This window comes from Perca fluviatilis, chromosome 10, assembly GCF_010015445.1.
Source record: "Perca fluviatilis chromosome 10, GENO_Pfluv_1.0, whole genome shotgun sequence".
Classification (NCBI taxonomy): domain Eukaryota; kingdom Metazoa; phylum Chordata; class Actinopteri; order Perciformes; family Percidae; genus Perca; species Perca fluviatilis.
In genome coordinates this window covers 18418259-18445320 of record NC_053121.1, presented here as the reverse complement: position 1 = coordinate 18445320, position 27062 = coordinate 18418259, and the positions used below count along the sequence as shown (strand labels likewise).

General features: G+C 40.9%; 1 protein-coding gene across 12 annotated transcripts in view; it reads left to right on the top strand.

The window, feature by feature from the left end:
- Positions 1 to 27062, top strand: part of col23a1a (collagen type XXIII alpha 1 chain a) — a 123419-nt gene that overhangs the window by 93133 nt on the left and 3224 nt on the right. For 4 of the 12 annotated variants that reach the window (XM_039814194.1, XM_039814199.1, XM_039814198.1 and 1 more), the window contains exons 5-31: positions 270 to 296; positions 7757 to 7783; positions 7876 to 7902; positions 10573 to 10599; positions 11257 to 11283; positions 15457 to 15531; positions 16842 to 16958; positions 19299 to 19325; positions 19451 to 19477; positions 19615 to 19668; positions 19771 to 19830; positions 19992 to 20036; positions 20156 to 20233; positions 20421 to 20444; positions 23572 to 23616; positions 23757 to 23801; positions 23905 to 23985; positions 24077 to 24130; positions 24279 to 24335; positions 24436 to 24462; positions 24548 to 24607; positions 24908 to 24979; positions 25069 to 25095; positions 25202 to 25255; positions 25365 to 25451; positions 25647 to 25745; positions 26793 to 26831. In XM_039814194.1, coding sequence (XP_039670128.1) covers positions 270 to 296; positions 7757 to 7783; positions 7876 to 7902; positions 10573 to 10599; positions 11257 to 11283; positions 15457 to 15531; positions 16842 to 16958; positions 19299 to 19325; positions 19451 to 19477; positions 19615 to 19668; positions 19771 to 19830; positions 19992 to 20036; positions 20156 to 20233; positions 20421 to 20444; positions 23572 to 23616; positions 23757 to 23801; positions 23905 to 23985; positions 24077 to 24130; positions 24279 to 24335; positions 24436 to 24462; positions 24548 to 24607; positions 24908 to 24979; positions 25069 to 25095; positions 25202 to 25255; positions 25365 to 25451; positions 25647 to 25745; positions 26793 to 26831 — 1389 coding nt within the window. Of the gene's footprint in view, positions 1 to 269; positions 297 to 7756; positions 7784 to 7875; positions 7903 to 10572; positions 10600 to 11256; positions 11284 to 15035; positions 15096 to 15456; positions 15532 to 16841; positions 16959 to 19298; positions 19326 to 19450; positions 19478 to 19614; positions 19669 to 19770; positions 19831 to 19991; positions 20037 to 20155; positions 20234 to 20420; positions 20445 to 23571; positions 23617 to 23756; positions 23802 to 23904; positions 23986 to 24076; positions 24131 to 24278; positions 24336 to 24435; positions 24463 to 24547; positions 24608 to 24907; positions 24980 to 25068; positions 25096 to 25201; positions 25256 to 25364; positions 25452 to 25646; positions 25746 to 26792; positions 26832 to 27025; positions 27035 to 27062 lie in introns of all 12 variants that reach the window. The other 8 variants (XM_039814201.1, XM_039814203.1, XM_039814202.1 and 5 more) reach the window with 5 other exon arrangements.

Sequence of the window (27062 nt, the reverse complement as noted above, 5' to 3'; positions counted from 1 at the left end):
AACAGCTGCCAAAAAAGATCATATGTGGGCCATAAATTGTTTAACTGGGAGTCAAAAGTTGGAGTGTAAACATAAACATACTGTATGATTAAACATTCACTCAATGTAAATGTAAACTCCATATAGAGTAATTTAGTTCATTCAAAAAGTCTTTGTACGAATATCCTGTGTACCATTTAATACTTCCTTAGAATAAAGTGTACCTGCAGCTGTTTGTTTCTGTTCTAACCTGTCTCAATGCTTCATGCTTTAATCTCTAACCTCACCAGGGCAAGGCTGGACGGGATGGATACCCGGTAAATTTGATTTGTTATTTATCCTGTCACTCTTCAATTTACCCAATCACGTCTCTATTTTCCTTCCTTCTTTTTTCTCCCGCGGCTTCATTAGGCCTTTTTCATTTTTTTCCTCTCTGCTCTTTTTGAAAAAATTACATTTACTCTAATCGTCGCATGTTGCCTCTTCATGCTACCTTCAACATTTAATCTTCAGCGATGATGCATCCTGCCCCATGACTGAGAAGTGACTCAAATACAAAGACAGTCATATTTAAACACACACAGACATAGACTGCTCCGAGTGGTGAGATGAGACGAAAGTCTTTTATTTCCCACAGCCAATTTGAAGCTTCACAACTTACTGACTCGAGGCAGAAAATGGTGACATAAATCATATTTAGCAAACGTGTGAAAGTGAGTAAACATGAAGAGCAATAAACATGAAGACAGATCTTGTAAAGATATCGTCGGTTTACATAAACCACATGAGTGTAAACCATGCCCATGAAAAATGTGAAACATTCATTCACAAGTAATGGCCTTCAGCCTTGAAATGGGGTTAACTACATGTTTAAATACTATATCTGTGAACATCCATGGCTACTGAATGCAAAGCAGATTACTGACCTCCACAGTGGTGGAATGTAACGAAGTACATTTAATCAAGTACCGTATAATTTTGAGGTACTTGTACTTTACTGGAGTATTTCCACTTGCTATGCTACTTTTTACTTCTACTCCACTACATCTCAGAGGCAAATATTGTTGTTACTTTTTACTTTTTTATGCCACTATATATTTTTAATTAGTTACCAGTTACTTTGAAGATTTAGATTATTAATGCAACATATCAACTAATAAATTCTGATATATTATCAAAGGTAAGTTACCCAACAGTATATATAGTAATTAAAATGAGTCCTATCTTTACCAGCTGCAACATTAAAGTGATGAACACATTAATCCATTGGTAATGATAGTCCAGTAATATATACCATTCTGAAATTCTGCATGATGAGTACTTTAACTATATTTTGATGCTAATACTTTTGCACTTTTACAAAAGTACTTTTAGTATATTTACACTGTAGTGTTGCTACTTTTACTTAAGTAACAGATTTGAATACTTCTTCCACCACTGATGTCAATCAGTGATGCATGACCAAGACTGAGAGTCAGTTCTTGTGTTTTTCACAGATATAGCGGCCTCTTGTGGCCACTATATCTGGCTGCTGACTTTCTCCATCACTGCTGAGATTAAGCAGCGCATGGCTCTGTTGCTGATTTGTGGTGTAGTCATTTGACACCGATACACTCTCATCATTCAAGAGCTTAGGTTGTGTGAGCAGATGGATTCATCAGGACTGGATGTCTGCATGGTGTGCATGAGCAGGCTCTTTGTTCAGTGTGAAAAAAAAGCTGTTTGGTTGCCATGCCGGCCCACCGTAGTCGCCCCGGTGTTTGTGTTCCACGACGTCTTGTTGGTTGTGTGTTGTTGTCTCACTGGGAATATTGGGAAGTTCATTACCCATGGGGCCTCGCTCCCAGTCAGATTCCCAGTCTGCCTGGCACTGCACGGCCCTCCTGACGGGAAATGCCTGCTGCTAATTACACACAGGTGGACCGAACGCACAGAGAATTGTGTGTGCACATTCGTGTTTGTTTGCCTGTGACTCTGTTCTTCTTTGTCACGGTCTTCATTCGAAATTCCAAAGTTGTGGTACGTTGTAGTGTTGCTGTTTTTGACTTTAAAACATCTGCTTGATTAAATGATGTTATCTGTTCTTTTAAAGATTGATAACCTGCGTAATCCTTCCCGGCGTAGTCAACGTAATAAAATCAATCCTTATAGTCATTATATAGGTGTAAGAGGCAGCCTCCTGTTATGATGCGTCTTATGACTAAGGAAGCTCCGTGTATGAAGTTAAAGTGAAACAACAGCAGATTAATGATACTGGCAATTAACATGGACAGCACATTATTGAATTTAGCAGCAGAGATGATCAAGTTTCAAACACTGAAGCTTAAAAAGGGCCATTCTTCCTGTTGGGTAACAGTGTTTGTGTATCTACGTCCATATGTGCAGATGTGAGTGAACTCCATCCAACCACCCATAGTTTATGCAGATCTTTGTAACAAAGGCCAGAACTGTGGAAGTGGTCAGCGTGTATGGATGTGTGTGTGTGTGTGTGTGTGTGTGTGTGTGTGTGTGTGTGTGTGTGTGTGTGTGTGTGTGTGTGTGTGTGTGTGTGTGTGTGTGTGTGTGTGTGTGTGTGTGTGTGTGTGTGTGTGTGTGTGTGAGAGAGAGAGAGAGATATGTTTTCACACTAATAACTTCTCTCACATGGCCTGCTCATATGGAGAGGGCATGCACATCAACACAAATGAGTCAAGTCGGTTTCCGGAGAGTACTGCGGTGCTAACGTTTGTTGTGCCTGTAAATGTTCTTTCTTTATTTTTTCATTGTTAAAACAAACAGCTAGATTACCTTCCAGCAATTTATTTTCTTGCCTTCTTTCACCCTTATTACAATACGCCTCTGTCCAATTCAAACCTTTAACCCTCAGCAGGCAGGAGTCTTAATTAAATAAATGTGACTGTACACATAATCCAACAGTTTGAACAGTCGCAGCGGTGGAAAGTAAGAAAGAACATTTACTCAAGTGTGCAATTGTGAGGTACTTGTACTTACTTCCATTTTATGCTACTATACTTCTACTCTACTACTACAATTCAGAGGCAAATACTTCACTTCTTACTCCACTACATTAGTTTCATAACTTTAGTTACCAGTTACTTTGCAGATTGAGATTACTAATACATAATACAATCAACAAATAAAGTATGATTATAAAATTAAAGGTTAAGATGAGACTTTGTTGATCCCTGGGGGAAATTCACAAGCTATCCAGCAGTATGTAAAGTGATTAGGGTGCAATTAGTCCTACCTTTACTGGCTGCATCATTAAAGTTTTTGCATCAATCATTTTAATCCAGTTATATAATATATATATGATTCTGAAATGAGCCATTCTGCATGATGAGTTCTTTTGATACTTTATAAGTACATTTGGATTCTAATACTTTTGTTTTTAATAGTACTTTTACCTAAAAGTGAAATTGGGATTGCATGATTTTTTACTTTTTTACACAGTAGTTTCACACTGTGGTATTGCTACTTTTACTTACTTCCACCCCTAAAGAATTGCCATATTAAGTTATGTGCATACACGTGTGCATGTTTGCCAGTGTGTGAGCGTGCATGTGCTGCACTTCATTCAAGTGGCATACACATGTCTTGCAGTGGTTAGGCTCAGCAGTCCACTTCCATTGAAACATTAATGTGATAAACAGTGTTAATGGCATGCGGCTTGTGTGTATCTGAAGCATAACATTATGATAAGTGTGTGTTTGTGCATGCTGATGATTGTTTTCTCTCCTCATATAACCCCTGCCACTTCTTCCTCTCATAAATCACAGGCGAGGGGTTTGAGTTTCAGAAAAGAGCCTTCCCACTGTCAAACAATCAAAGCCTAGCAGACTGACAGAACAGTGCAGAGGGGTAAACACACACCAGTTAATTCTCATTCCTATGCCCAGCCACTAGCATGTTTATACGAAAGTGCCAGTCTGTGACAGACTGCGGCTCTCACTCAGCAGAAACAGGCCAGGGCTTCCATTGTTCAGCCTTCCAGGCCGCTGAGCACAGATTAAAGCCAGACAGTCACCCAACAACATGTCAGTAATTTTCTGTCCCAAACACACAGCACTCTGGTATGCTTTATTGTGCTCTTTGGTTGTGGATGCAGCCACTATTCTTTTTTTTTTTTTTTTTTTTTTTTAAAGAAACAAATGTCATGTATCTCAAATTATGCTCATGTAGCCCTGACAGAGTGGAGTTTTGTCCCTTTGGCAACATGAAAGTAACAGGAGAGGAGGAGGGAATGAAAAATATTCAGGGTTGGTGGATCTTTGCGATGGAGAAAAAATATAATGGTACCAAAGGAGGAAAGTAGAACCAGGGGAGTGGAAACGGTCCTCTCATTCTCCCCATCTTCCTTAATTTTGACGTCACGTAATTAAGCTCATTGAGCTTAATGTGTGCTTCTAGCTGAGACGTCTGCTCTGATGTGCAGACACCAAGTTTTCACGCAGCATCCTCAACAATTACAACGTACTGGATAATTACCAGTCCGCACCATAGGGAGTACAATAAAGAAAGCAAAGACACCCCTCGCCCTGTTTCATTTGGATTAAGACCCACACATATGCATGTATAAGCATGCACACACACACACAAACGTAGACACACAAACATAGACACAGACATATGCCCTCCTGCAGGCCAAGTTATTTTCCAGAAATGTGTTTAAAAGCCATTTAATTGGTGGGAATGCTGAGTCAGAACATTTTTTATCTACCGAGGGACGCTGCGGGACAAGATGGCGATGTAGACTAGAAATACACACACAAAAAACACACACACTAAAAAGGCTTTTTCCCCACAGTTCCTTGAGGTTTTGGTGTTAATCTAAGGCCTATTTCTTTCACTTTTTCTCAACATTAATCTCCCAGTTTTTTTCTTCTTCTCTGGTCATTTATCCGTCCTTTTATTCTGCGGCCTGATTTTTGCCTTTTGTGGTGAGATGAAGAGTTTTTACTCATGTTTTTTTGTTCAGCCTGTTCTATTTCTATTTGAATTCCAGCTCTTTTTCCTACCTTGCAGTGCACTGTAGGTTTGTACAACACTGGAGGTACAGTATAACAATTCAGCTATACAGAAAGAGAAGCACATAATATATTATGTAAGGGCCACACATCAAAATCCAATTTGCCCTGGCTCCTGTTTTCCCGACTGTTATTCTCATTCATATAAAGCCCATTTTACCCTTGGTTTCTCTTGGTCTCTGTTGCTGATTAAAGTATGACTCATATATTTTAAAGTATCTCAGTCATAGAAGAGCTTCCTGGACTCCTGTATTGTTGGTTGAATTATTGCTCCATAGTAATTCTGGGTCTTATTTTTATTCCATTTTAAATACCAGTGACATAAATACGCTCATATAGGTTACAGCATATACTATATACTGGTGTATGCAAGCTGTCAGCTGCCAGGTATTAGATACAGAGTTTTATTGCTGAGAATAAAGCTTCTCACACACACACACACACACACACACACACACACACACACACACACACACACACACACACACACACACACACACACACACACACATCTATATAGCTACCTACAGTTCACAGGCCTCTGTGTGGCTTGTTAGCAGCCATAAATCAGTCTGTTTTTCCTCCGGTTCAGCAGCTGATGACCTCACCATGTACACCTCGTCTACTCATCCTGACGAGTCTTGAAGGAGCCGGGCTCTGATAAACACTTCCAGATGCAGAGATATCACTGCATACAGTACATGCACACAGACACACATTCATAGATCTAAAGACACAGATAGCAGGGAGAACTCACTGGGACATTTGTAGGCTCATTCCAATTCTCACATTTGCATGGCGGACATGACAAACGCAGTGTGCTGCATTTAATAGAGGGGTGAAACTACAACCTGTCCTGTATTGTGCGTAGCATCCAGCATTACATCCGTACTCTTCACTTGAGACAGTCATGGAGAAATTATTGCCGTCAGATTGGTCCCAGTCATTTGTTCCACCCACCGTCTCAGCCACCTACTGCTGATTTCACAAGAGGCCCTCAATCAAAAAGACATCGGGAGCCTCAAAGGCTTTTTGCTGTACTTTTTATTACTCTCTCTTATACGGACTTACCACTTACGTTTTTGAAGACAGTTTATAGCCATAGCTGTCCCATTACAAGACTAAAGAGGGGCAGCCAACGATCACATGAACTATTAATGAGAGCAGCTCCAAAGCATCATTCCCTCTTCCCTGCTTCTTCTCTTCCCTCCGTCCTTATGTGCCCACTGTCCATCCGTCAAAGCAAGCAGCAACAACACTGTGGTAGGTTTTCACTACAGGACCTCAGGTCGAATAGCGCCCATGGGGCTAGTAAAGCAGGGAGATGAAGAGAAAGGCCCAACGTATGGAAGCCCTCCAAGGCCAGAGATGACGACTGTTAATGATGGTTTCCAGTCTGCAGAGCCACCACTGTGAGGGGTTGAGCAACACACGACTCGAGGGACCCTGTGAAAACTGTTAGCTTTACTTCAAGTACGGTCATTAAAGAGGAAGTCAACATTAGCCTTTACCACATACATCACATTTAAGTGTTTTTGGAAAGTTTGATCCAACTGTTCCTTTATGTTTAAATAGGGTTTTAAAAGGTTTGTGCCTTTGAACCGAGCGTTGCTTTGCAGAGGAGGTTCAATGACTGCTCGGCTGTTTTTATTGAGGTAAACAAAGTGGACAACTCCAACTGCTGTTGCAGCACTTGGGTGAGGTTGAATAGGGACTTTAAACGTACTTAACTGCCTGCTGGATAATCTCATCACCACAAACGCACATAGACACGGTAGATGTTGGGTTGTGTGGAAGATGAATACAGCTGGACCGAATCCACCCTATCATGTTGGACACCACACTCTAAATCTTAGCATAATTATAAACCCCCTGGAAACATCTTAATATTTGAATTTCACATGTGCACACAAACGCGCGCACACACACACACACACACAGTTAAATGGGGCAGGATATACATAGAGCATTTGTATAAAAAGTTCTTCTTTTTCATCCAATAACTGCAGCTGTTCCTCTTTCGTTTACAAGCACGCTTTTTACTGTCCTCCCTTGACACGTTTGTCTTGCCAAATCCACTTAACTGTTTTTCCTAAACTAAGATCACTTACGTTGTGTTCCTGAGAGATACGGAGTCAAGACTCAAACATTATTACAATACTAATAAATGACAGCCAGTTTATGATATGTTGGAGGGGGAAGATAGTTTTGTCAGTGGATTTAAAATAAATATTTTCTTAATCATGTTCTCTATTCACAGCAGACTTACAATAGACATTTTTGAAGCCACTCGTTTGGAAACAGAAACCTTCTTTCTGAGAGTTGGATAAGAATGTTGATACCAGTCTCATGTCTGTAAGCTAAATAAGAAGTTAGAAACCGGAGAACATTAACTAACCTAAAGACAGGGGGGAGTAGTTAGCCTGGCTGTCTGAGGGTAAAGAAACTATCTTTCAGCACCTCTGAAGTTTAACACATTATATCTGGTTTGTTTAATTTGTCCTGAAGTGTAAACATGATAAGTTTTGGTTTTATGGGGGTTATGTGCCAGACCTTTTCACAATAATAAGCTAAGCTAACTGTTACGTGGCTCTAGCTCATAAGACATGAGCGTGGTATCAATCCCCTCGTCTATCTCATAGCAAAAAACTGAATAATCATGTTTCCCAAAATGGCAAACTATTAATGTAATGGTTCTGCATCACTCTCTTTTGTCTTTTTGTAATTTCTGTTTATTTGTTCTCCAACAGGGTCCTCTTGGCTTAGATGGGAAACCAGTGAGTATTCCCATAATAAAATATGTAAAACATGCTTTAAGTGACTGACTGGAGTTTAATTTGAACTTTTTTTTTTTTTTTTTTCCTCTCAGGGTTTTCCAGGGCCCCAGGGAAGCCAGGTATGCCATCACACACCTGTTGTATTGTTTTAGTTTAGTTTTTTTAACAGTTCATTCTCAAAGATCTTTTGCGAATCCAGGTGGGTATTTGGCCTGTAAGACAGGTGATGGTTTACTAACCTTCATCAATCATCTTTACTGTTCCTAAGGGAACTATGCAACTGTTACTGAGTGAAAAAAAACACAGAAGCCGTCTTGTTTCTTGTTCCACCGCTTAAGTGATCCCAGGGCTCACGGCCACGGGGGACTCATGGTTCAACTGAAACGAGTGCTGAAATTCCCCTTTTGCACTTCACCTCTTGGGTCCCATTGATCACCCATCCCTGAAACCTCCCTGCCGCACCCCCAGACACACCCAGATGTAGCGTGGAAACAGGCTAAGCAGAGCGAATGGGCTACACACTATTGGGAAAAGTGAGAGAGGAAATAAAGTTTATAACCTCTACAGATGCTCTTTAAAAAGTCATTACAGTACCCTCTCAACCCCACCCTCTGGTCACCTTGGCCACGAGAAGGACGTGTCATCTGCTGAAATGTAAACCCCCCCCACCCACAGCATAATGAGAGCTGTTTGAATAGCTCCTCTCCAAACACTATTAAGCTGTTGTTTCCTACAAAAGGAGACCTCAAGCTGGGTCTGTCCTTTAAGAGGACTCTCCCCATCACCGAGGGTCTGCCGTAAAACCCCAGCAGGTGTGACACAGACCTCATGACCAGATTGGCCTAAGTACTCAAGGGATGTGGGGGGAGATGAAAACAAGAGAATCAAGGATAAAAGCAGTTTGATTTGTTGATGGATGATGGCTAGGGGAGACACGAGACAGAGCGTGAGTTCAAGCGCCATAAACTTAAAACAACTTAACAACTAAACAAGAACAAAAACAATTATTTTGCAAAAACGTTGGATCTTTCAGACACATATTGCGGCCTTCATCATCAGTGGATGGAGTTTGCTCACTTGTCATGGAGATAGTTTAGTTGAAAAGCCCTGGAAACGTTTAGTGGAAGTACGATTTTATTAATTTTTTTGTCAAACTGCTATTTCCAAGGTCAATAATGAACTTTTTCTCTGAACAAAAAAAATGTTTTTCCCACTTCTAAAATGACATAAACAAAATACAAGAATAGCTAAATATGAACTATTCATGCAGCTTTTCATTGAAGCAATATTATGTTAACACAAACTATAATTTCCAAACACAAGACTCTTAAGTTTTTATGGCTGCACCCCTGATTAAAATAGAAATATTCTAATAATTCTTATTCTAATTTTTGAAGCAGAGCAGGTGATAAGATGATGCCTGTCACCATGTGGCCATTCACATTAACAAACTGCTTATCCTCTGCAGCAGATCCCCTTCTTCAGCTCCGTACTCCGTACAATTAGAGCTACAGTCCAAACAAAATGTCTGACAGAGAAGACGTGAGGAAAGGGGGAACAAATCAGAGATTTAGATGGCATTTGTAGAGACTGAATAAAAGCAGAATGACAGAAGGAGTGTGTGAATTACAGTAGGGGATGGGTGAAAAGAATAAACCGTTTAGAGAACAGAGACTGGCTGGGCTGTAAGAGGTAAGACCTGCTTACTGTGCACTTTTAGAGAGACAGTGGCTGAAATTAGAGACAGTTGGTGGCAGGTTTCCATGTCGTCCTCTGCCACATTTGGGGTCCTTGTGCCACTGAGACAGGCAGACAGAAAGATGGATGAGGCAGGAATAAGGTCATCTGTGGGCCTGGTCTTCATGAGACAATGTCAACCTGCCAACAGTGTCGCTGTGTGTCTCACATACTAATTCAATTTAATTCAATTTTATTTATTGTATCAAATCATAACAAGAGTTATCTCAAGACACTTTACAGATAGAGTAGGTCTAAACCACACTCTATAATTTCCAAAGCCCCAACAATTACAGTAATTCCCTCAAGAGCAAGCATTAGCAGTGGCTGTTACGACAGTGGCGAGGAAAAACTCCCTTTTAGGAAGAAACCTCGGCAGACCCAGACTCTTGGTAGGCGGTGTCTGACGGGGCCGGTTGGGGGTGTGATGAACAGTGGCAATAATAGTCACATTAAAGATAATGGAACAGTGACTTCGAAGGTAGTCGTAGTTCATGTTGCGGGGTAATATCAGAATCGTTATACTGAGTAGTGCGTCTCCTATACCGGATCCTGACTACTCTTGTGTATTATGAACATCGCAGCAGAGGCTGGAGTGGAATGGACTGGCACAGCATGGATGGAATGCACATAAGGGATGCTGTTGTTGAATAAAAAAAATTTTTAGAAAGCACAAAAGCCTCCGTGTTTTTAGTTAAGCGTTATCGGTGATTCCACATCTAAAACATCTTCCCATCTGAGAGAAAGACAGAACAAAGGAACATGTTGCCCTTTCAGTTTTGTCTCTCAGCATAACAGTTTTAATCTCACAAAGAGAAATCGCTGCAAGCTCATGTGGTCTTCTTCTTGTGAAATATGCTCAGACAGATTTGTGATTGAGCAGTCTCGATGGCACAGCTGCATTAAGTGGTATTTCTGCCTTGCCTTACCATTTGATTGAGTGCTCCATGCTAGCAGCCAATTGAAGATGTACTGTGCAATGATATATGTTTCTCATATGATAACTGATTTATATTGACCAACTGTTTCCGATTATCTCCTCCCTCCTACAGGGACCAGCCGGACCCAAGGGAGAAAAGGTATGCTTCAATATGGATTTCAACAACCTTGCCAGACAAGTCAATGTGTGGATGTATTTCTCACATTAATTCACAGGTGGACTGAAAGACTCAAATGCAGGCGCACACACTTACACACAGCCTCATAGGTGTTCTCTGCGTCGCCCTCCCACATTCACGTTTTCACTGCGCGGCCATCAAATGAGCCATAGAAAACATGTAATAATGTAGGGGCTCGTATGTCTCCGCACATTCTCACGTCAAGGCACTAAACAGGTTTACAGGCCTTCCGCAGGGCTTCGATGATAGCCAGATGTTTTCCCGCTCTGTGAACCTCTGCCCATGTAATCTTGCTGGTAGCTCTGTGATGAGAACATGAACTCCAAATCCTCATTGGAGAACCAAAAATCCCCAGCACGTGCGCTCCCACTTCTACTTCCTTCACGTCCCGTCAGATGATTCCAACTGTGGTCTATCAAATGATTTATGCAGTAAATGTCGACTTCCTGAGCTGGTTTAGGGACAGATGACCTTTGAGTTGCTTCCTTCCCATAAACAAGTATTAGCTGTCTGTCACAGCTGCTCTACAGTAGCTGTATGATGTTACATTCCCCATCCTGTGAGCATATACAGTGGTAATAACTGCTGACAATTGTTATTTTCCTGTTTTTCTTCCAGGGTGACCAAGGAGACGTTGGGCCAAGGGTAAGTCCTGTTATTTGTCTTTGCCTGAGAAGGTAAAACAAGATGTTTTTGACTGTTTTATGTGCATTTTTTCACTACAGCTGACTTGGCTGAAAAGACCTTTCCTTTGATTGTGTTTTGTTCCTCAGCAGATCTTTGCCATTTAAAAATGAACTTCCGTTTAAATCTTCCTTCCAGTTTTTGTCTTCCTTGTCTTTCTCTGTCTCTGCCAGTCTCGTTATTTTTTTTAATTTTCGCTATCTTTTAAGGTCAAGGGACATTGTGCTTTCCATTCAGTCACGTCAAGAAGTGTATTTGATAAAAAGAAAATGATTGAGCATCAATTTTGAGACCTTTAAAAAAATCTATCTTTGCAGTTTCCCTTTACCTTTTTTGTTGAAAGAACCAAACAAGGTCATATCTAATTAGAGCTATAACAAGCATTTGCATAATGTCTAACACCGACACAGGGGACATATGTAGCTTTCAGGAGAAGGGCTGAGATTCAAACCCAGAACAGACAGAGTAACAGACCATCACACATTGGAAATCAAAGTCCAGGATAAGAGGAGTCTGAAATTGAAAAACTACTCATCATTTTCTTGTTATCATGCCTGGGAGGGCAATGTGTGTGTGCAAACATTCAAATGTAAAAAGACTTTTTGTCACATTGTTCTACCCACATAACACTCAACACTCAAGGCTTTTATGATTCATGAGAAACGTGTGTTTACCCTACGCGGCCTCCAGCAACTGCCCCAACAACATAGTCCGGCTCCTGTGATGAGGTTTGAGTTGCCCACATCTCCAAAGCCAGAGATGAGAAATAATGATATTAAAGAACGATGGAAATACTTAAATGTCACCATCAAAACCCAATGGTTGGGGCGCTGCGCCAAAGCTGCCATATAGTCTCAACCAAACAATATTTTTTTTATATTATGGAATAACCTCGGTCTGCATCTGGTCCATGTTGTCATTGTTGTCTTTTCATGTGATATCATTCACCCACCATGAGATCTATGTAATTATCTCTCGTTTCATTCACTGTGGTTTGAAAATAAGCCCCCTGTGCCTTACATGGTAAGCAGCTTGGATTCTTTGAAGGAATCATGTATCCTATGAATCCTCCTGCAACACATTTAAATGTTGTTTTTCTAACTTATAATAATATAACAATAATGTTAAGAATTTAATATCAGGTCAAGGCTACACTTCCTCTCATGCAAAGAAAAAGAGCTACTGAGGTAATTTATGCATTGTTTAGGGTTCAACTTTTTTAATTTCCCCTGTAAAATGGTCAAAACATAACATAGAACTGTAATGATTAGTTAATTTATCATGTATTGATCTTCAACAATTGTTCACCTAATTTTTCAAGCAAACATGACTAAAGTTCACAAGTTGCCACTTCCGAAGTGTGTATAGTGAAGTATGACAAAACAAACATTTTGGACAACAAATTCCACAAAATCCCACATCCTTGGTCCAATTTTATTTTTTTGTACTTAACTATGTCCAAAGGTAGAGAGATTTATATATGTTTGGATAATTCATCAAATTCAGATAGGTCACGTGAAAAGCAGAAGCTTATAAATATTTTAACTGACGTAGCCCAGCAAAAATATTTTTTTTCATAACCATTTTCAAGTTTCAAAAGGGCTATAACCATCTATACCAGACAAAAACTGTCAGCCAGTCATTTCCATATTGGCAGTGGCCTGCCTTATGAGGACCATAACTCTGACTGTGAGCCACTTAAACTTCCAAAATACTCAAACATGAAACATTTATAAAAACTACAAATCTTCCTCTTAAAAAGGCTTTTGTATCCACTTGCTGCTTGTCTTTATTATTACTAACATTCTTTAGAAAATATCCAACAAATGAGATTTAGAATGATATTTAGAAATAGATGTGTAGTCATAAATCTAAAGAGTTGGAGCCTGACAATAACAATGTGTTATATGAGTATTGGAATGAGATTGGATGGCTATTGTTTTATAGCAGAGCACAAATGGAGTGTAAATTTGACAGGGCTGCCAAGCGGAACAATATTAATGATGCGGATCAGAAACATTGCCGGAATTCCTGATTCCCATCGAGGCGTACACCATTTGATTTCCCAGCTTATTCCTTCAGATTTTGAGGTAATAGTTTATGCAAGAGTGAAACTTTTTGGCATTCTGCATTACATAGTTCTTCCAAATGGTAAATATTGCATTTGGACGAGGCTTCTGAAGCTTAGATGTCCTTGGATAAGTCTGCAGCCGAAAAACCTCAAGAGTATCGCTTAGAGACACAGGCTTGGTTCAAAACAAACCCCGCAGCTCCTAAAACTACTGTATTTGTGAATGAGGTTTGGCACCGGGGTACATTTTCATAGATAAAGCTATATAGGTTAGCAAATGAAAAACTGTTGGTCTCTGAACGTTTAAAACTGAATTTTCAGGTATGACTCAAACCCCACCGAGGTTAAGCAGATAAAAGGTGGTGCAGTTGGAGTGCATCGTCAGTACATAAGCTCTGTCATTACCTTGCCCTGATCTGATTCACCTCTGAACTCTACGAGAGGATGAGGGAAAACATGTGAAAACAGGAAGTGGCCATGAATCTCTGTCAACCTGTGACTTCCTGTCAATCCATCATTTTCAGTGCATTTGTCAGGCTGAATCTGGTCCCAGAACAGATTACAAACACAGGATAACAGGGGTGTAAAAGCACGATCAGATGTCAATAGAACCACCATTTTTCTCCAAAGCAACTTTTACTGATAGGTATTAAGATGGTAGCCATTTTTTTTCACAGACTACATTCTGTCACATCCATACAGGACGTTGTCAATGCATGTTTAGGTTTGTCCGTTGAAAGACACACTGGGAGTTTCATCCCGAGCCAAAGCCTCCTCTTTCCTCCCCCGAAGCTGCTACAAAAAGGCCATGGTTAGACGGGGCTCTGGGGTTGAATGGCTGTTTGTCTTAGTATCAGCCTATGGTCTGATGAGAACGAGGTAAGGGGGAAATCCACTGTGTGAAACAGCCTATTCTCTTATGAGATGTTTAAGGAGCATATGTGTATGTGGTCTCCATGGTGGGAACGGTGTGAATGAGTGAATGTGACAGTGGGGAGAGAGGAGTGCATAGGCAAAGAGAGGAGGTGGAGGGGGTCTGCGGTGTCGGATAGACCTCAGATATCCAGCGCTCGCCGCAGCCTGTTAAAGGAAACTGCATGAGCAGGCTAGCATCTCCCCTTCTTTCTCTCCCTGCTATCCCCCTGCTGTTCTTCCTCCCTTCTCTCTTAGATCTTTTCTCCATCCTTCCTTCCATGTGTTTTTGGAGGGAGCTCAACCAAAGAGACAGCACAGTACTTCGAGCTCTGTGGCGGCAGACGAACTCTGCTCCTTTCAGCTTGACAGACAATCATCACAGTTACTGTCTGTCAGCTGGAAAGAGCCAAGCCACCTCTGTTTGGTTTGGTCACAAAGGGAAGGATGGGAAGACATTAAATGGAACACACACACACACACACACAATTAAATACATGTTTGAGTGAGAGACTCAGGATACAGTTTCTGAAAGGGCAAGGGGGACAGTTACTGGGTCTTGGTTTTAATTTCTCAGTTTTAATGAAACGTATCTTTGCAGATGATGTATCTTTGTTCATTGGTAAATGTACATCTTGTCATGAGGCTATTTAAATCCTGAGCTCTTTTCATCCACCTGGTATGCTACAGTACGTTGCTCACCTTTCCCTTTGTCACTTCCTCTCTTAAGGGTCCTCCTAACTACAGCACATATGCAGGTCTGCACAGTAATCAGATTCTCACCGTCAAGGTTTGTTCCTCCAAGCGAGCTGTTCCTCTGTCCTCCCAGCAGTCTTTGCTCTCTGTCAGGCCGCTGATCTGTCACTCACCATGCAGATAGAGGAGCAAAACACTCTTCTTGAGCTTTCTTACAGCTTCAGAGGCTGCCGAACTCTCATCTATTTTTCCCAAAGCAGTTATTCCTCTCTTGGTTCTCGTCTGCACTCTCTTAATTAACTATGGATTTCTGCATTCTTCACTCATTTATCTCTCTTTCCCTTTTCCCTCTTTTGTCCTTCAAAACACTCCATGTCCTCTCCTCTTTTTTTTCTCCTCTTTCTGTTTCGGCTGTCTTCCTACTTTTTGTCACTGCTTCACCTCTTGCATCCCAGATGGTCTTCCCCAGATACGACCATGGCTTTCTCTCTGGAGAGCAGTCCAGTAGCTTTCAGAGACGCTTTCTGAAGGTAGACCACAACTAAGGCATGTGTGCACTTTTAACACTTCAACCAACCTTTCTTATGCATGTTCTGGTCAGTCATGTTGCATTTCATTGATTTCATGTTTGCTGACTTTTTCATAGTTGTCCTGTGTGTTTGCTGGCTTGTTTAGTATTAACATGACTTAACTGAAATTGTTTGTATAAAAGTTCTAAAGCATCCAAAAATGTAAGAAAACATCTTGGAAGATGAACCGCACACATTTCAGAGAGCCTCAAGAAATGTGTGTGGTTCATTACATGGAGAATAGAAGAGCTTTGTTGGTGACAGTTTATTTCAAGTCTGAGCTCAATAATAATTATCAGCGCAAAGAAATAAGGTTTTAGTCTTCTATTTGAAGGTCTTGGTGATATAATATTCATGAAAGGGCTAGCTGTACCATGTTGCTTTCTGCAACAAAGCGAACCCTAATGCAGCGCATGACCGTAGAGACGAGAGGGTGCAGAGTAAGTGTCACCATGTTACTATAGAGACCGCACTGACGCTTACATCCCCTTTAGTGGTGAGCAAGACTTTTAGGGCGTTAATGCTTTCTGTTTGGCATAAGCATGAGCGTGGAAGTCATCAGAAAGAGACATGTCCCCACTTAGATGTAAATCCAGTGATGAAAGGTTCTTTAACAGGAGGTGACAGTCCTTCTGAAGCTTAACCAGAAAAGAAACTTCTCATTCAACAGATGATGATGTTCTCAATTAACAATGTCTCGTGTGTGAGAGTGCATTTGTCAAAATGGGTGTGTTTTACATGTGTGTGACTAAATATCAGTCTGACTCACCGGATGAGGGCAGCAGCTATTGGCCAACTCCACTCTCCCCTCCAGTCTCCCTTTGTTGTCACTTCTTAAGTCTCCATCTGTTATATGAGCTGGGATGACTAGCACATTAAGCTAATAAGCTACATGTTAATGGTGGAAAGGTTTAATTTGAATTTTTGAATTATGCAAAAAGGCCTTCTGTGGATTGTATTAAAAATATTTAAAGCCTGTAATCAGTATTTTTTTATATTGACAATGAATCAGATGGTTACTTGTAAGTGAAAGAAGTCACTCATTGGGATGCACCCACAGACTAATGTCAACCGACTCCTCGGTTCTCCTCAGCTCATCTTTTAGCTCATTGTTGTAGGCTACTGATGAAGATAAACATAGACTAAAGGCAGTCCAAGACTAACTAACGGTTAAAAAATAATGTTTTGCCTTTTCATGGCTATAAAAACATATTTTCTGTTGTATTTCTTGCCGTAATTCTTCTATTTGATTTGGGGTTTTTTTTCATCAGGGTGACCAAGGCGAGGGTGGACCCGCTGGTCCTCCCGGTCCTCCAGGTCCCCCCGGTCCCAGAGGGCCCCCTGGGAACACAGGCAAGGACGGGCCCCGTGGCCCTGCTGGCGAGTCGGTAAGAGCTTTTTCTCATGCATTTGCAAGTGCCAAATGTACACCCACTACACAAAGCTATGCACCCATGCACACCCACACACTCCACTTAGTTGCTGTTTTTCTTGTCCTCCATCATTCTGCCCCTTTTCCTCACCCTTTAACTAAGGGTACACCACAAAGAATGCACTCACGTAAAACACCTTAGTCATCACAGGCTGCTGTGACCCCAATCTTGTTGACCTGGTAGGGTTCAACCACAGGGTGTTACAGTTGCAAAGTGTGCAAATGTATAAAGGGGGAAAGGGTCTATGCAGTAAATTGCAGTGAACCCATATTCTCATTCTTCCGGGTTTGCCAGTGAGCTGTGGCTTACCTAAAAGCTCCCAGAATAGCAACTCTACTCCTAGCCTCATCTGTTTTGTGTAAGACAGCAGCCACAAAGTTCTCCAGCACGCCCCCCATTCTCCAACCCTCCTACCACGGCTGTATCGCTGTGCACCCCTGAAACAGATATGGCACTGTGGCGAGTTCATGGGCAGTTTGCCGGCCTCACCAAACAATAGCTGTGCTCCTCGCCTAAGGCAGTTTATGTTTCTCAAAAATTAACTTTCTGCTTACCAGAGTTTAGTTCATATGCAGCGGTCGCTTAAAGCTGTGGTTGTAGAGTGGAAGAGAGAAAGAGGCTATGAAGGTTATTGTTGTTTAACCAAGGGAAGGAGTCAATGCTCTCTTACCCTCAACTGGCATAGGACAGCAAAAGGATTCAAGTGAAAAATGTTAGTTTTAATGTGGGTCAGTTAAGAGCTTACGCAGAACCGACAAAAGAGAAACCCAGCGTAGTCATGAAAATGACTGAAAGCAGACGGGTCTAAGAGAGGGGCCCCATCCTGTAACCCAGTCAATTTCATGTATTCACCAAGTTGATTAAAGGCGTTGCAAAACCCAAAACAGCAAAACAAAGCAGAGTGGCGCTAGGAGCCGCTCCATGTTGTGGGCAGATGTCTAAGTGGGCTGAGCAGGAGAAAGTGAGCAAGCCTGCCAGTGTGGGTGTCCTTAAACTCTGTGTATCTGCTAAGTGGAAAGTACAGGAATGACAGCTCAAACTAAGTGGCAGCTCTAGTTTTTGTCTGATGTGTGGCTACGTGAAACTCCCGTGGTGGATGTGTCCGTAAATAACATCTGCTTTATTTCAACATATCTAAGTTCAGGAAATAATTCTAAGTAAATTTAGTGTTGATCATAATTTTGAAATGTATCAGACATCTGAACTGGTGTTCACCCATTCTTTTCTGCGCTAAGGATAAAAGAAGTGCTAAAAAACTATTTGCAGCAGCAATTTGTTTCCCACTGCTGTCGAGGAAAGATCAATAGAGGAGGAGGTAAGAAGGGTGATAAAAGAGGTTAAAAAGCTGCTGGAGCAACTTAGGATGAGGACCACAGTAGTAGTCGGGGATCAGGATGACAGTTTGTATGTGCAGGCAGAGAACAAGAGGAAAAAAACCAGCTGGGACGCGTCTAAGTAGCTTTTGCACATTATTGTAAAATATGAGGACAGAGCGGAAGGCTAATAACCTCCAATTAATTTCATGTGTGTGTGTGTGTGTGTGTGTGTGTGTGTGTGTGTGTGTGTGTGTGTGTGTGTGTGTGTGTGTGTGTGTGTGTGTGTGTGTGTGTGGAGAGAGAGATAGAGGGCTCTTGCACAAGATCCTACTTAACTGTCTCTGGTCATGGATGACTTCATAGCAGATGTTGCTCCAAGCATACGTCCACCTGGCCCTCACAAACAACCATGATAGGTCTGCTTACCTAAATAAGACAAATCAATGATGGACATTATGCCAGAAAGTGGACATGGAATACTCTCAGTGTTTGTGTTGTGGCGGAGTCCTGGCCAGGCCTCGAGTCCTCAATAGCAAGAAAGGCTTTTTGAATATAAATGGGTGTCACATTAAAGGAAAAACAAGCTTAACCTAACTTAACATAAGTGGCTATTGTTATTGTTATTGTAGTTGTTGTTGTTGGTATCCTCATTGGGCTTTTGATGATGGTGGTGGAGAGCGCTGTGTAAAATACACCTTAAACCCAAAATCTCCCATAAGTGTTGATTGGGATTGAGATCTGGGGACTGGGACAGCCATAGCATATGAAACCATTTCAGTGGGCGCAAGCATCTCAATCTTGTTTTTCCTTTGTCACCGGTCTGTATGTACTGCGGCTCAGAGTAAGTGCTTGCTAAACTCAAGTCCATGGACGGGTCATGCCTTGTTAAACACTGACATCTAGTGGCTAAAGGGGTTTGACTCTTCGATGAAGATTTACCTGAAGTCAAGACCTGAAATTTCTCCTCTGTCCTCTTCAGGGTTTTCCAGGTCGTGATGGCATTGAGGTGAGTGTAGTTCAAATCCAGTTCAAGCTATCTGTTTGTTGTTCATGAATTACTATTATAAGTCTTGCAGTGACGATTTGTCTTTCTCTGGATAATTATGGTAACCAACTATATTTCTGCCTCAGGGGTCACAAGGATTGCCTGGGAAGCCGGTACGATCATTAATAAGTTACTGACCTTGACTCAACTTAATTGCCTTACTTTTTGTTAGATTCTGCTGTTTGCTACAGAAATATTGTGTAACCAAAATGTGTACTTTTTACATTAATTGACTGTTGCGAACCGACAGGGAGAAGATGGCGAGCCTGGCTATCCAGGACCCCAGGGTCCTCCGGGAGCGAAGGTACAGATAAGCGTTATTCATCAGATAGCTTGTATGCTGAGTATTTTAATGTATCTGCCTTTTCATGCGTTGACCTCGAATGTTTTCTGTGTGTGAAAACAGGGCGAGTCAGGAATGGGAGAAAAAGGAGAGAGAGGCATGGATGGACTCCCAGGTTTAAAGGTAGAAGACCGATATGAAATAGCATTCAAACAATACACACATCAATAACTAATACTTTTCTTAGCTATAACATTATTTCTACACTATAAAAAAAACATGTTATAATATAGCCATTGTCTGACAGAGTTTTACCATAATGTGTTATATGTGTGATGAAACAGGGAGACAAAGGGGAAATAGGAGAGCAAGGACCACAGGGACCCATGGTATGTGTATTAACCTATTAACCTCTGAAATCATTCTGTTTTAATCACGTTGTATTGTGATTATCTTCAGTTGTTTATTTAGGCTATGTCTCATTCACTTGTTTTTGTTTTTACCTCAGGGTAATCCTGGTGAAAAAGGAGCTATGGGCTCTTCAGACATCATCGACTTCAATGGGAAGCTTCTAGATGCTTTCCAGGTGAGTGACATTTAAGTGTCAATGAGACCAAATTTATGGTTGTATCATATTTTTCATCAGACACTTATTACTGCATCTCAAGTTGGGCATCAGACAAAAAACTTAAACAAGACCAGAAATTGTTGTGTGGTAAGAAAATCTTTTCCAAACCCGCAAAACTGAACATGTCGCCATTTCTTCTTGACAGGCCATCAACACCATCAGTGTTTCGGTAATCTGCTGTTGTTTCTGCATGGTTTTGGTGGCGTGATCAGTAACTAACACCTATAATAATCCATATGCATACACAGACTTGAGTAAGCACACTCCCTGTGTGTACCAGCACCTTATCCCACCTGCTTTGGCCAGTGGATCGGTATGTTTTTGTAGTGCCCTCCACCCACAGCTCCATATTTCTGATGTATTGGATGTCCCTCTAGAGGCCACATCTAAAGAATATTACTGAATGTCCCTGGTTTACTAGTCTACCAGGCTCTCTTGTGTATTCAGTTGGAATTAAATGCACAGCCCCAGCAAATATAGTACAGCTGTGCTCTTCTATCACATAACGTGTAGCCTACAAAGAAGTATGCTTAATCATGCAGAAAAATCAACAGCCTTTGTTACATTGTTGTGTTACGAGTGTGTTTTCATGCTATGCTATTCAACGTGCCTCACAAGATACGTAACTTGTAACTTGCTATAGTGCAGCATGGTGTTTTTTTAATCTATGCATTGTGTTCTTCATAACTGAGTGCACAAGGGGAATGCATTAGAAAGGATGGGAGGGGAACCCCTCATAGTCACCACAGTCTAAGTTTCACATCCCTCTCAAACACAAGACCCTTTGATTCTACCATGTACCGTGCTACATGCTAATAACAGATGCATATCTCTGTAGTGGAGTGTGTATTTGATTAAAAACCACTATGAACCAGATCCCCTCGGACCGGATCTGAAATGGGCTCCTGCATGCAACGCTGTAGACAGCAGCGTGAGCTAGTTACAAAGGAGTTGGTGAAAACATGAACCTGAGATCTTATCAGAAGCCTCGTGCCAACGTGGATCATTTGGCACCAAATCACACGCAAGGTCTCAGCTAGAGTTATATCCATTGGGCGGGGAGTGCTCATTGGCCACCCAGCTTGTGTTATGATTTATTCTCTTGTTTGTGTGAAAAGCCAAATTGGTTTCATTGGTGGGATTTTGGTGATGATGAATTTTATTTAAAAGCAATGTTGAAATTGGTGGCTTGTTACTGCCATTTATTTTATAGCTTTTTGTATAATTATTTGCATGATTAGCCTTCACTTTCCAATGATGGAATATCTCAGATCAAACAGTTTTGTAAACATCTATTGGTTTCCATGGCGGAAGACAAATGAAAAGTTAGGAATTGGAAGAGAGAGAATCAGCATGTAGCTACACCTCTGAGAGGCAACAGGGGTTCTTTTTTTTAATGACTTCAAGATGGCCGGAGGACTTCAGAGCGAGAAGTCACAAGTGTAACATTGTGGATGTAGATGTCCGTGATTTTAAGAGGCTACCACTAATCAACCAGCATAGAAGATGGCATGGGATGGATATAGGTTATTCTTCATCTATCATTAGTGTTAATTAAAGTCAAATAAAGTAAAAAGATTAGTTCCCCCTCCTTTTGTGCAACGGTCTCATCCTGCATCAAAACAATCAACAGAATGGAAAATGATGCCAGGTTATTGTGGACCACAAACCACATTCAGCACACTCTTTATGAGATAAAATTGCTTCAAGTTGGTTGTGATCAGTGAACACATTGAACAAAATCAATCATCAGCTTTGTTTACTGTTAGGCTTGTGTTGTGAAATCCATCAGCCTGGTTGTATTATTCTGTGTTGGCCCATGTTCAAGCCTTATGATGGAGTTCTGTGAGTTCCAAGTTTTTTTCACCATTGTAATGAGTAAACAGCCCTGGCCCTCCTATACACACATATATATGTATGTATGTATGTATATATATATATATACACATACATACATACATACATACATACATACATACATACATATATATATATATATATATATATATATATATATATATATATATATATATATATATATATATATATATATATATTATACAAGCAGCTATAATCAGCTATAATCAGTATGTTAATGGTTCATGATGTTAATGGTTCACATGACTACGTTTTTGTGAAAGGGTTTATCCATAGGGACGAACCCACATAGAATCGTCTCTGCAGTTCCCCTCAACTCTCTGGAGTTTTATAGCAAGTTTCAGGTCTTTGTTTTTGCTTTTATCTTTGCTGTTACTGCTCACTCTCACAGCTCTCATCAGCAGCGTTTTTGGACACAACACAGCAACAGCCATTTTCTGCACAAAAAGCTTTGAAAACCCCACTGTATGCTACCAGCCCAGCACAAAAGCTAAGCTAAAGAGACAAATACTTTTCTCTTTTTCTTGAAGAGCAAAAGATAACTAAAAGATTATTGGACAACCATTTCTCAGGACTAGGGCTGGGTATCGCCAATGATTTCCCAAATCGATTAGATTCCGATTCACAAGGTCCCGATTCGATTACATTTTCGATTCAATATCAGTTAGGTTAGGGACATTTCGGTTACAATACCAATTTTGCTTGGATATAAAAGAGATTCTCAGAGAACTCATGCTGTAAATTGTACAAGCAAGAAGCAACCCTCAAATATTTTTTAAATAGTGCACCAGGTTGTGGCCAGGTTGGCTCAGTGGGTAGAGCAGGCGCACATATACTGAGAGGTTTATGCCTCAACACAAAGGGCCAGGGTTTGAGTCTGACCTGTCACGATTTCCTGCATGTCTTCCCCCTCTCTCTCCCCTTTCTCACCTAGCTGTCCTATCAAAATAAAGGCAGAAAAGCCCAAAAATAATCTTTTAATAAAATAAAATAATGCACCAGGTTAATGTTTGCATTAAGAATTGAACCCCAAACATTTTGTTCAAAGTACTTTTTAGTTATACATCCATGGTGAAAAGGCATATATTAAAATCAAATTTCTGGAATCGATATTAAAAAAAAATTATTGGAGAATTGATTATTTTAACCCAGCCCTAATCAGGACACAAACACTACTCCAAACGAATGCTAATGCTGCACCGTATCTGCCGGATGTGCAAATAATTTCACAAACTAGGTTGCCATATCAACTTAAAAGGGCATGATGTTGCATTTACAGCTTGTTTCCACTGCCCCCAAGTGGCCACAACATTATTGCAGGTTCAGGAAGAATACATTGTAATTCAGTGACAAATTAGACCTATCATAAAGTTTATCAGGGCGTATATAACACTCTTTCAATTTCTGTCTTTCTGCAGGGCCCACCTGGACCACCTGGACAACCTGGACCTTCAGGGGAAAAGGTAATGGGCCCTGTCATCCTACCAGTGCACTGCCACCAGCTAGTTATGGGGGTTTAATAAAAGTCAAATTAGATTTTGCGTTAAAACCTGAGCCAGTCATATTCACCGAGTGAATCTTTCCTCTCTTTGTCGTCTCCCAGGGTGAGCTTGGTTTACCTGGGCCAGCAGGAGTCGATGGGGAGAAGGTATGGTTGTGACAATGACACACAGGCTGATTAAATGCCTTATATTGTTTATGCTTTCTTATGGAACTGAACGCGACATCTCTTCGTGATTCTTTGCCTCCAGGGACCTAAGGGTGGCATGGGTGAGACAGGACCACCTGGCGAGAGAGGAGAGAAGGGAGAGATGGGGCTCTCTGGGCCTTCTGTAAGTAGTGACAGTAAACATGTTTCTGGGATTCATAAACAGTGAAAATTACATAAACAGCTGGAAGTTAATCTTGCTCTTTGTGGGTCAGGGTATGGACGGACACAAAGGAGAGAAAGGCAACTGCAGAATGGAAGACAACCTGGTTAGTGGAACGCAAACATTCAACATTCATTCATATTCACTCATATATGTGTATCATAGCAGTAATTGTGCATGCCCATTTATTCCAACACTTCAGATTTTTTAATACATTTGTTATTTCTTACTCTTCTAATTTCAATGGTGCTCAGGTTCAGATGATTTCCCAGCCAGGCCCACCCGGGCCACCCGGGCCCCCTGGATCCATGGTGAGTATCATCACTATCGAAATCCAAAACTATTGAAGTAAGTTTGTTGTTTGCACCTGTACAGTAGCTGTCACACTCACAGTGCACAATTTTTTTTCAGGGGCTGCATGGTATGCCCGGTCCGAAGGTAAGACTGCAAGACCATGCATGTGTTATGTGGTGGAGGCTATGGCATGTTGTTTGGTACTCAGTGTTTCTGTCTTTCGATGCAGGGTGAGCCTGGATTCGGGATGAAGGGAGAGAAGGGGGACTTTGGTGCTCCTGGACCCAGAGTAAGTGACCTGTTATTATTGTAATAAATCTTGATATACCTGGACATAAGTAAGACCGGTGGAGCTGGCCGTTCTGGGAACGCCAGGGATTGCGGGAGAATTACGTGTATAGAGCAACGTCCCATACTAGCGTCCTAAAATCTCGTATTTTATCTGTTTTTATTTTTTTTATTGTTTTCAACTGCTCTTTAATGTTTTATTTAAAGGACTTTGAATTGCCCTGTTGCTGAAATGTGCTATACAAATAAAGCTGCCTTGCCTTGGACATGATACAGTGATGATAATGTACTTTAATTGCAGGGATTAGACGGTATCCAGGGCCCAACTGGGGCTGCAGGGTTAGTGGGTCTTCCAGGTGCAAAGGGAGAAAAGGTAAGCACCCATTCACCTCCATAAATGTGTTTACAATTTTGTATTGTCTTAAATAAAACATACATTATGATAATTATGTGTGTTCGCAGGGCAGAACAGGGGAGCCGGGACTAGATGTGAGTTTTTCACTTGGATCGTGATCTTGACAGTTTCAATTGAATTGAACTTTAATCTTTGTCCAGTGATCATCTGCCTTCTGACCCGTTTGTGCTTTATGTTCAGGGTTTCCCGGGTCTGATGGGAGAGAAAGGTGAACGAGGGGATAGAGGAGACAAGGTTAGTACAGAATACAGAAAGAAATATTTGTCCTCATTCAAATAAAACCCATTCATTTATTCATTCACATTTTTTTCTCAACGCTTTTCTCTGTCCTACTTGTGTCCAGGGTGACAGGGGAGCAGTGGGAAAGAGAGGTCTAAAGGGCCAGAAAGGAGAGCAGGGTCCTCCAGGCCTGGACCAGCCTTGTCCTGTGGTATGTCCCCTACACACACACACACACACACACACTGTAATACTGCAAATTGAACTGATTCATTTACTAGCACTTTCCTCTCACATTATACAGTATTTCTCTGATTTCTTCTCTCAGCACTGTTTCTGTCATTTTCTGTGTTTCTCTGAGTTTCCTTCTCAATGCTGTGAATGTGTAACTGGCTCTTGCTGACAGGGTTGTGATGAGAGTAAAGGTTTGTCTGAGGAGGCAGGGCTTTCTTCCTCTCCACCTCGTCCTCTTCCTCCTTCTGGCCCTGAGGCCCCCTGTCCTGTGGTACAGTATCTCTGCTTCCTTCCTCCTACTCTCGCATCACTATTTATGCTATCTATCGTTGCTATTTTCTATTCAAACACTCTTGTTTTGATCTTTCAAACTCTGTTATACATGTGCTCTTAGTCACTAACCCATACTTCATGTAGTTCTAGTTTAGTATCCACTGTAAAGAGAGACATTCACGGTAAAAGAAAAAAGTGTCAACATTAACTGTCTATGGGAAAAGACTATCTCTATGCCTCTGAGACGGAAGATGCCAGGTTACTATATATTATTCTAACCAGCAAAAAAAACTATAAAATGTAGATGTATTCCCACAAATAGGAGTATACAGAAATAGACACATACATAGAGAACAATCTATCGCCACCTAGAAGGAACAGCTCTTTTTGTTTTTTATGTATACTTATTCACCAACTGGTGTTGAGATTTAAATGAGAGCATCGATACCACTCTCATATCTGTCTGTTAGATATACGTCTGTCCCAAAGTGAAAAAAAATCTGCCTACCAGCACCTCTAATCACTAACTAACACATTATATCAGGTTTGTATCCATTTTTACAGTTTGTTTTTTTATAGGATTAAACATATTAGATATTGTTTATGAATCAGGCCAGCTGTTTTGCCCTGTTTCCAGTCTTTATGCCAAGCTAAGCTAACTAGCTGCTGGTTGTAGTCTAATTTAAACAGACAGATATAAGAATGGTATCAATCTTGTTAATCTAAATCTATCTAAATGTCAGAAAGTAAATAAGAGTATTTCCCCAAATGATCCCCAAAATGTAAACTATTACTTTAAATAAAGAGGACTGAGAATGTACTCATCTGGACTGTGTTAGAGTAATGAGAAGATTTCTCATTTAGAAAACTTTATATAAAATTACAGAAAAATACATCCAACGTTTCTCTTTTGATTTTTTATTTCTTTATAGCTTAGCCTCTACCTTTGCTTCATTTTATAACATCAGTTTGCTGATAGGGAGTGCACACCTTAGACATTATTACAGTCGGACTGTGTGAGGACATTGCTGCTCTCTCTTTGCAGGGACATGATGGGCTGCCCATACCAGGCTGCTGGCACAAGGTGAGTGGAGAGGCCTAACGTTTTTTAAAGCATATTGTTAACTAATGAAATGATTAGCATTTTTTAAATATGAAACAGCAGCTGGCATAGTCAGGGAAAAAGCTAACACCATGTGCAACCAAAGCATACATGTACATTATTACTCTTGGTGATTGTCACCGTTGAATTCATTGCTCGACTCTGATTTGATACAGGGGCATTTTGTAAGTATATTACAGTGTGAGAGCTTGT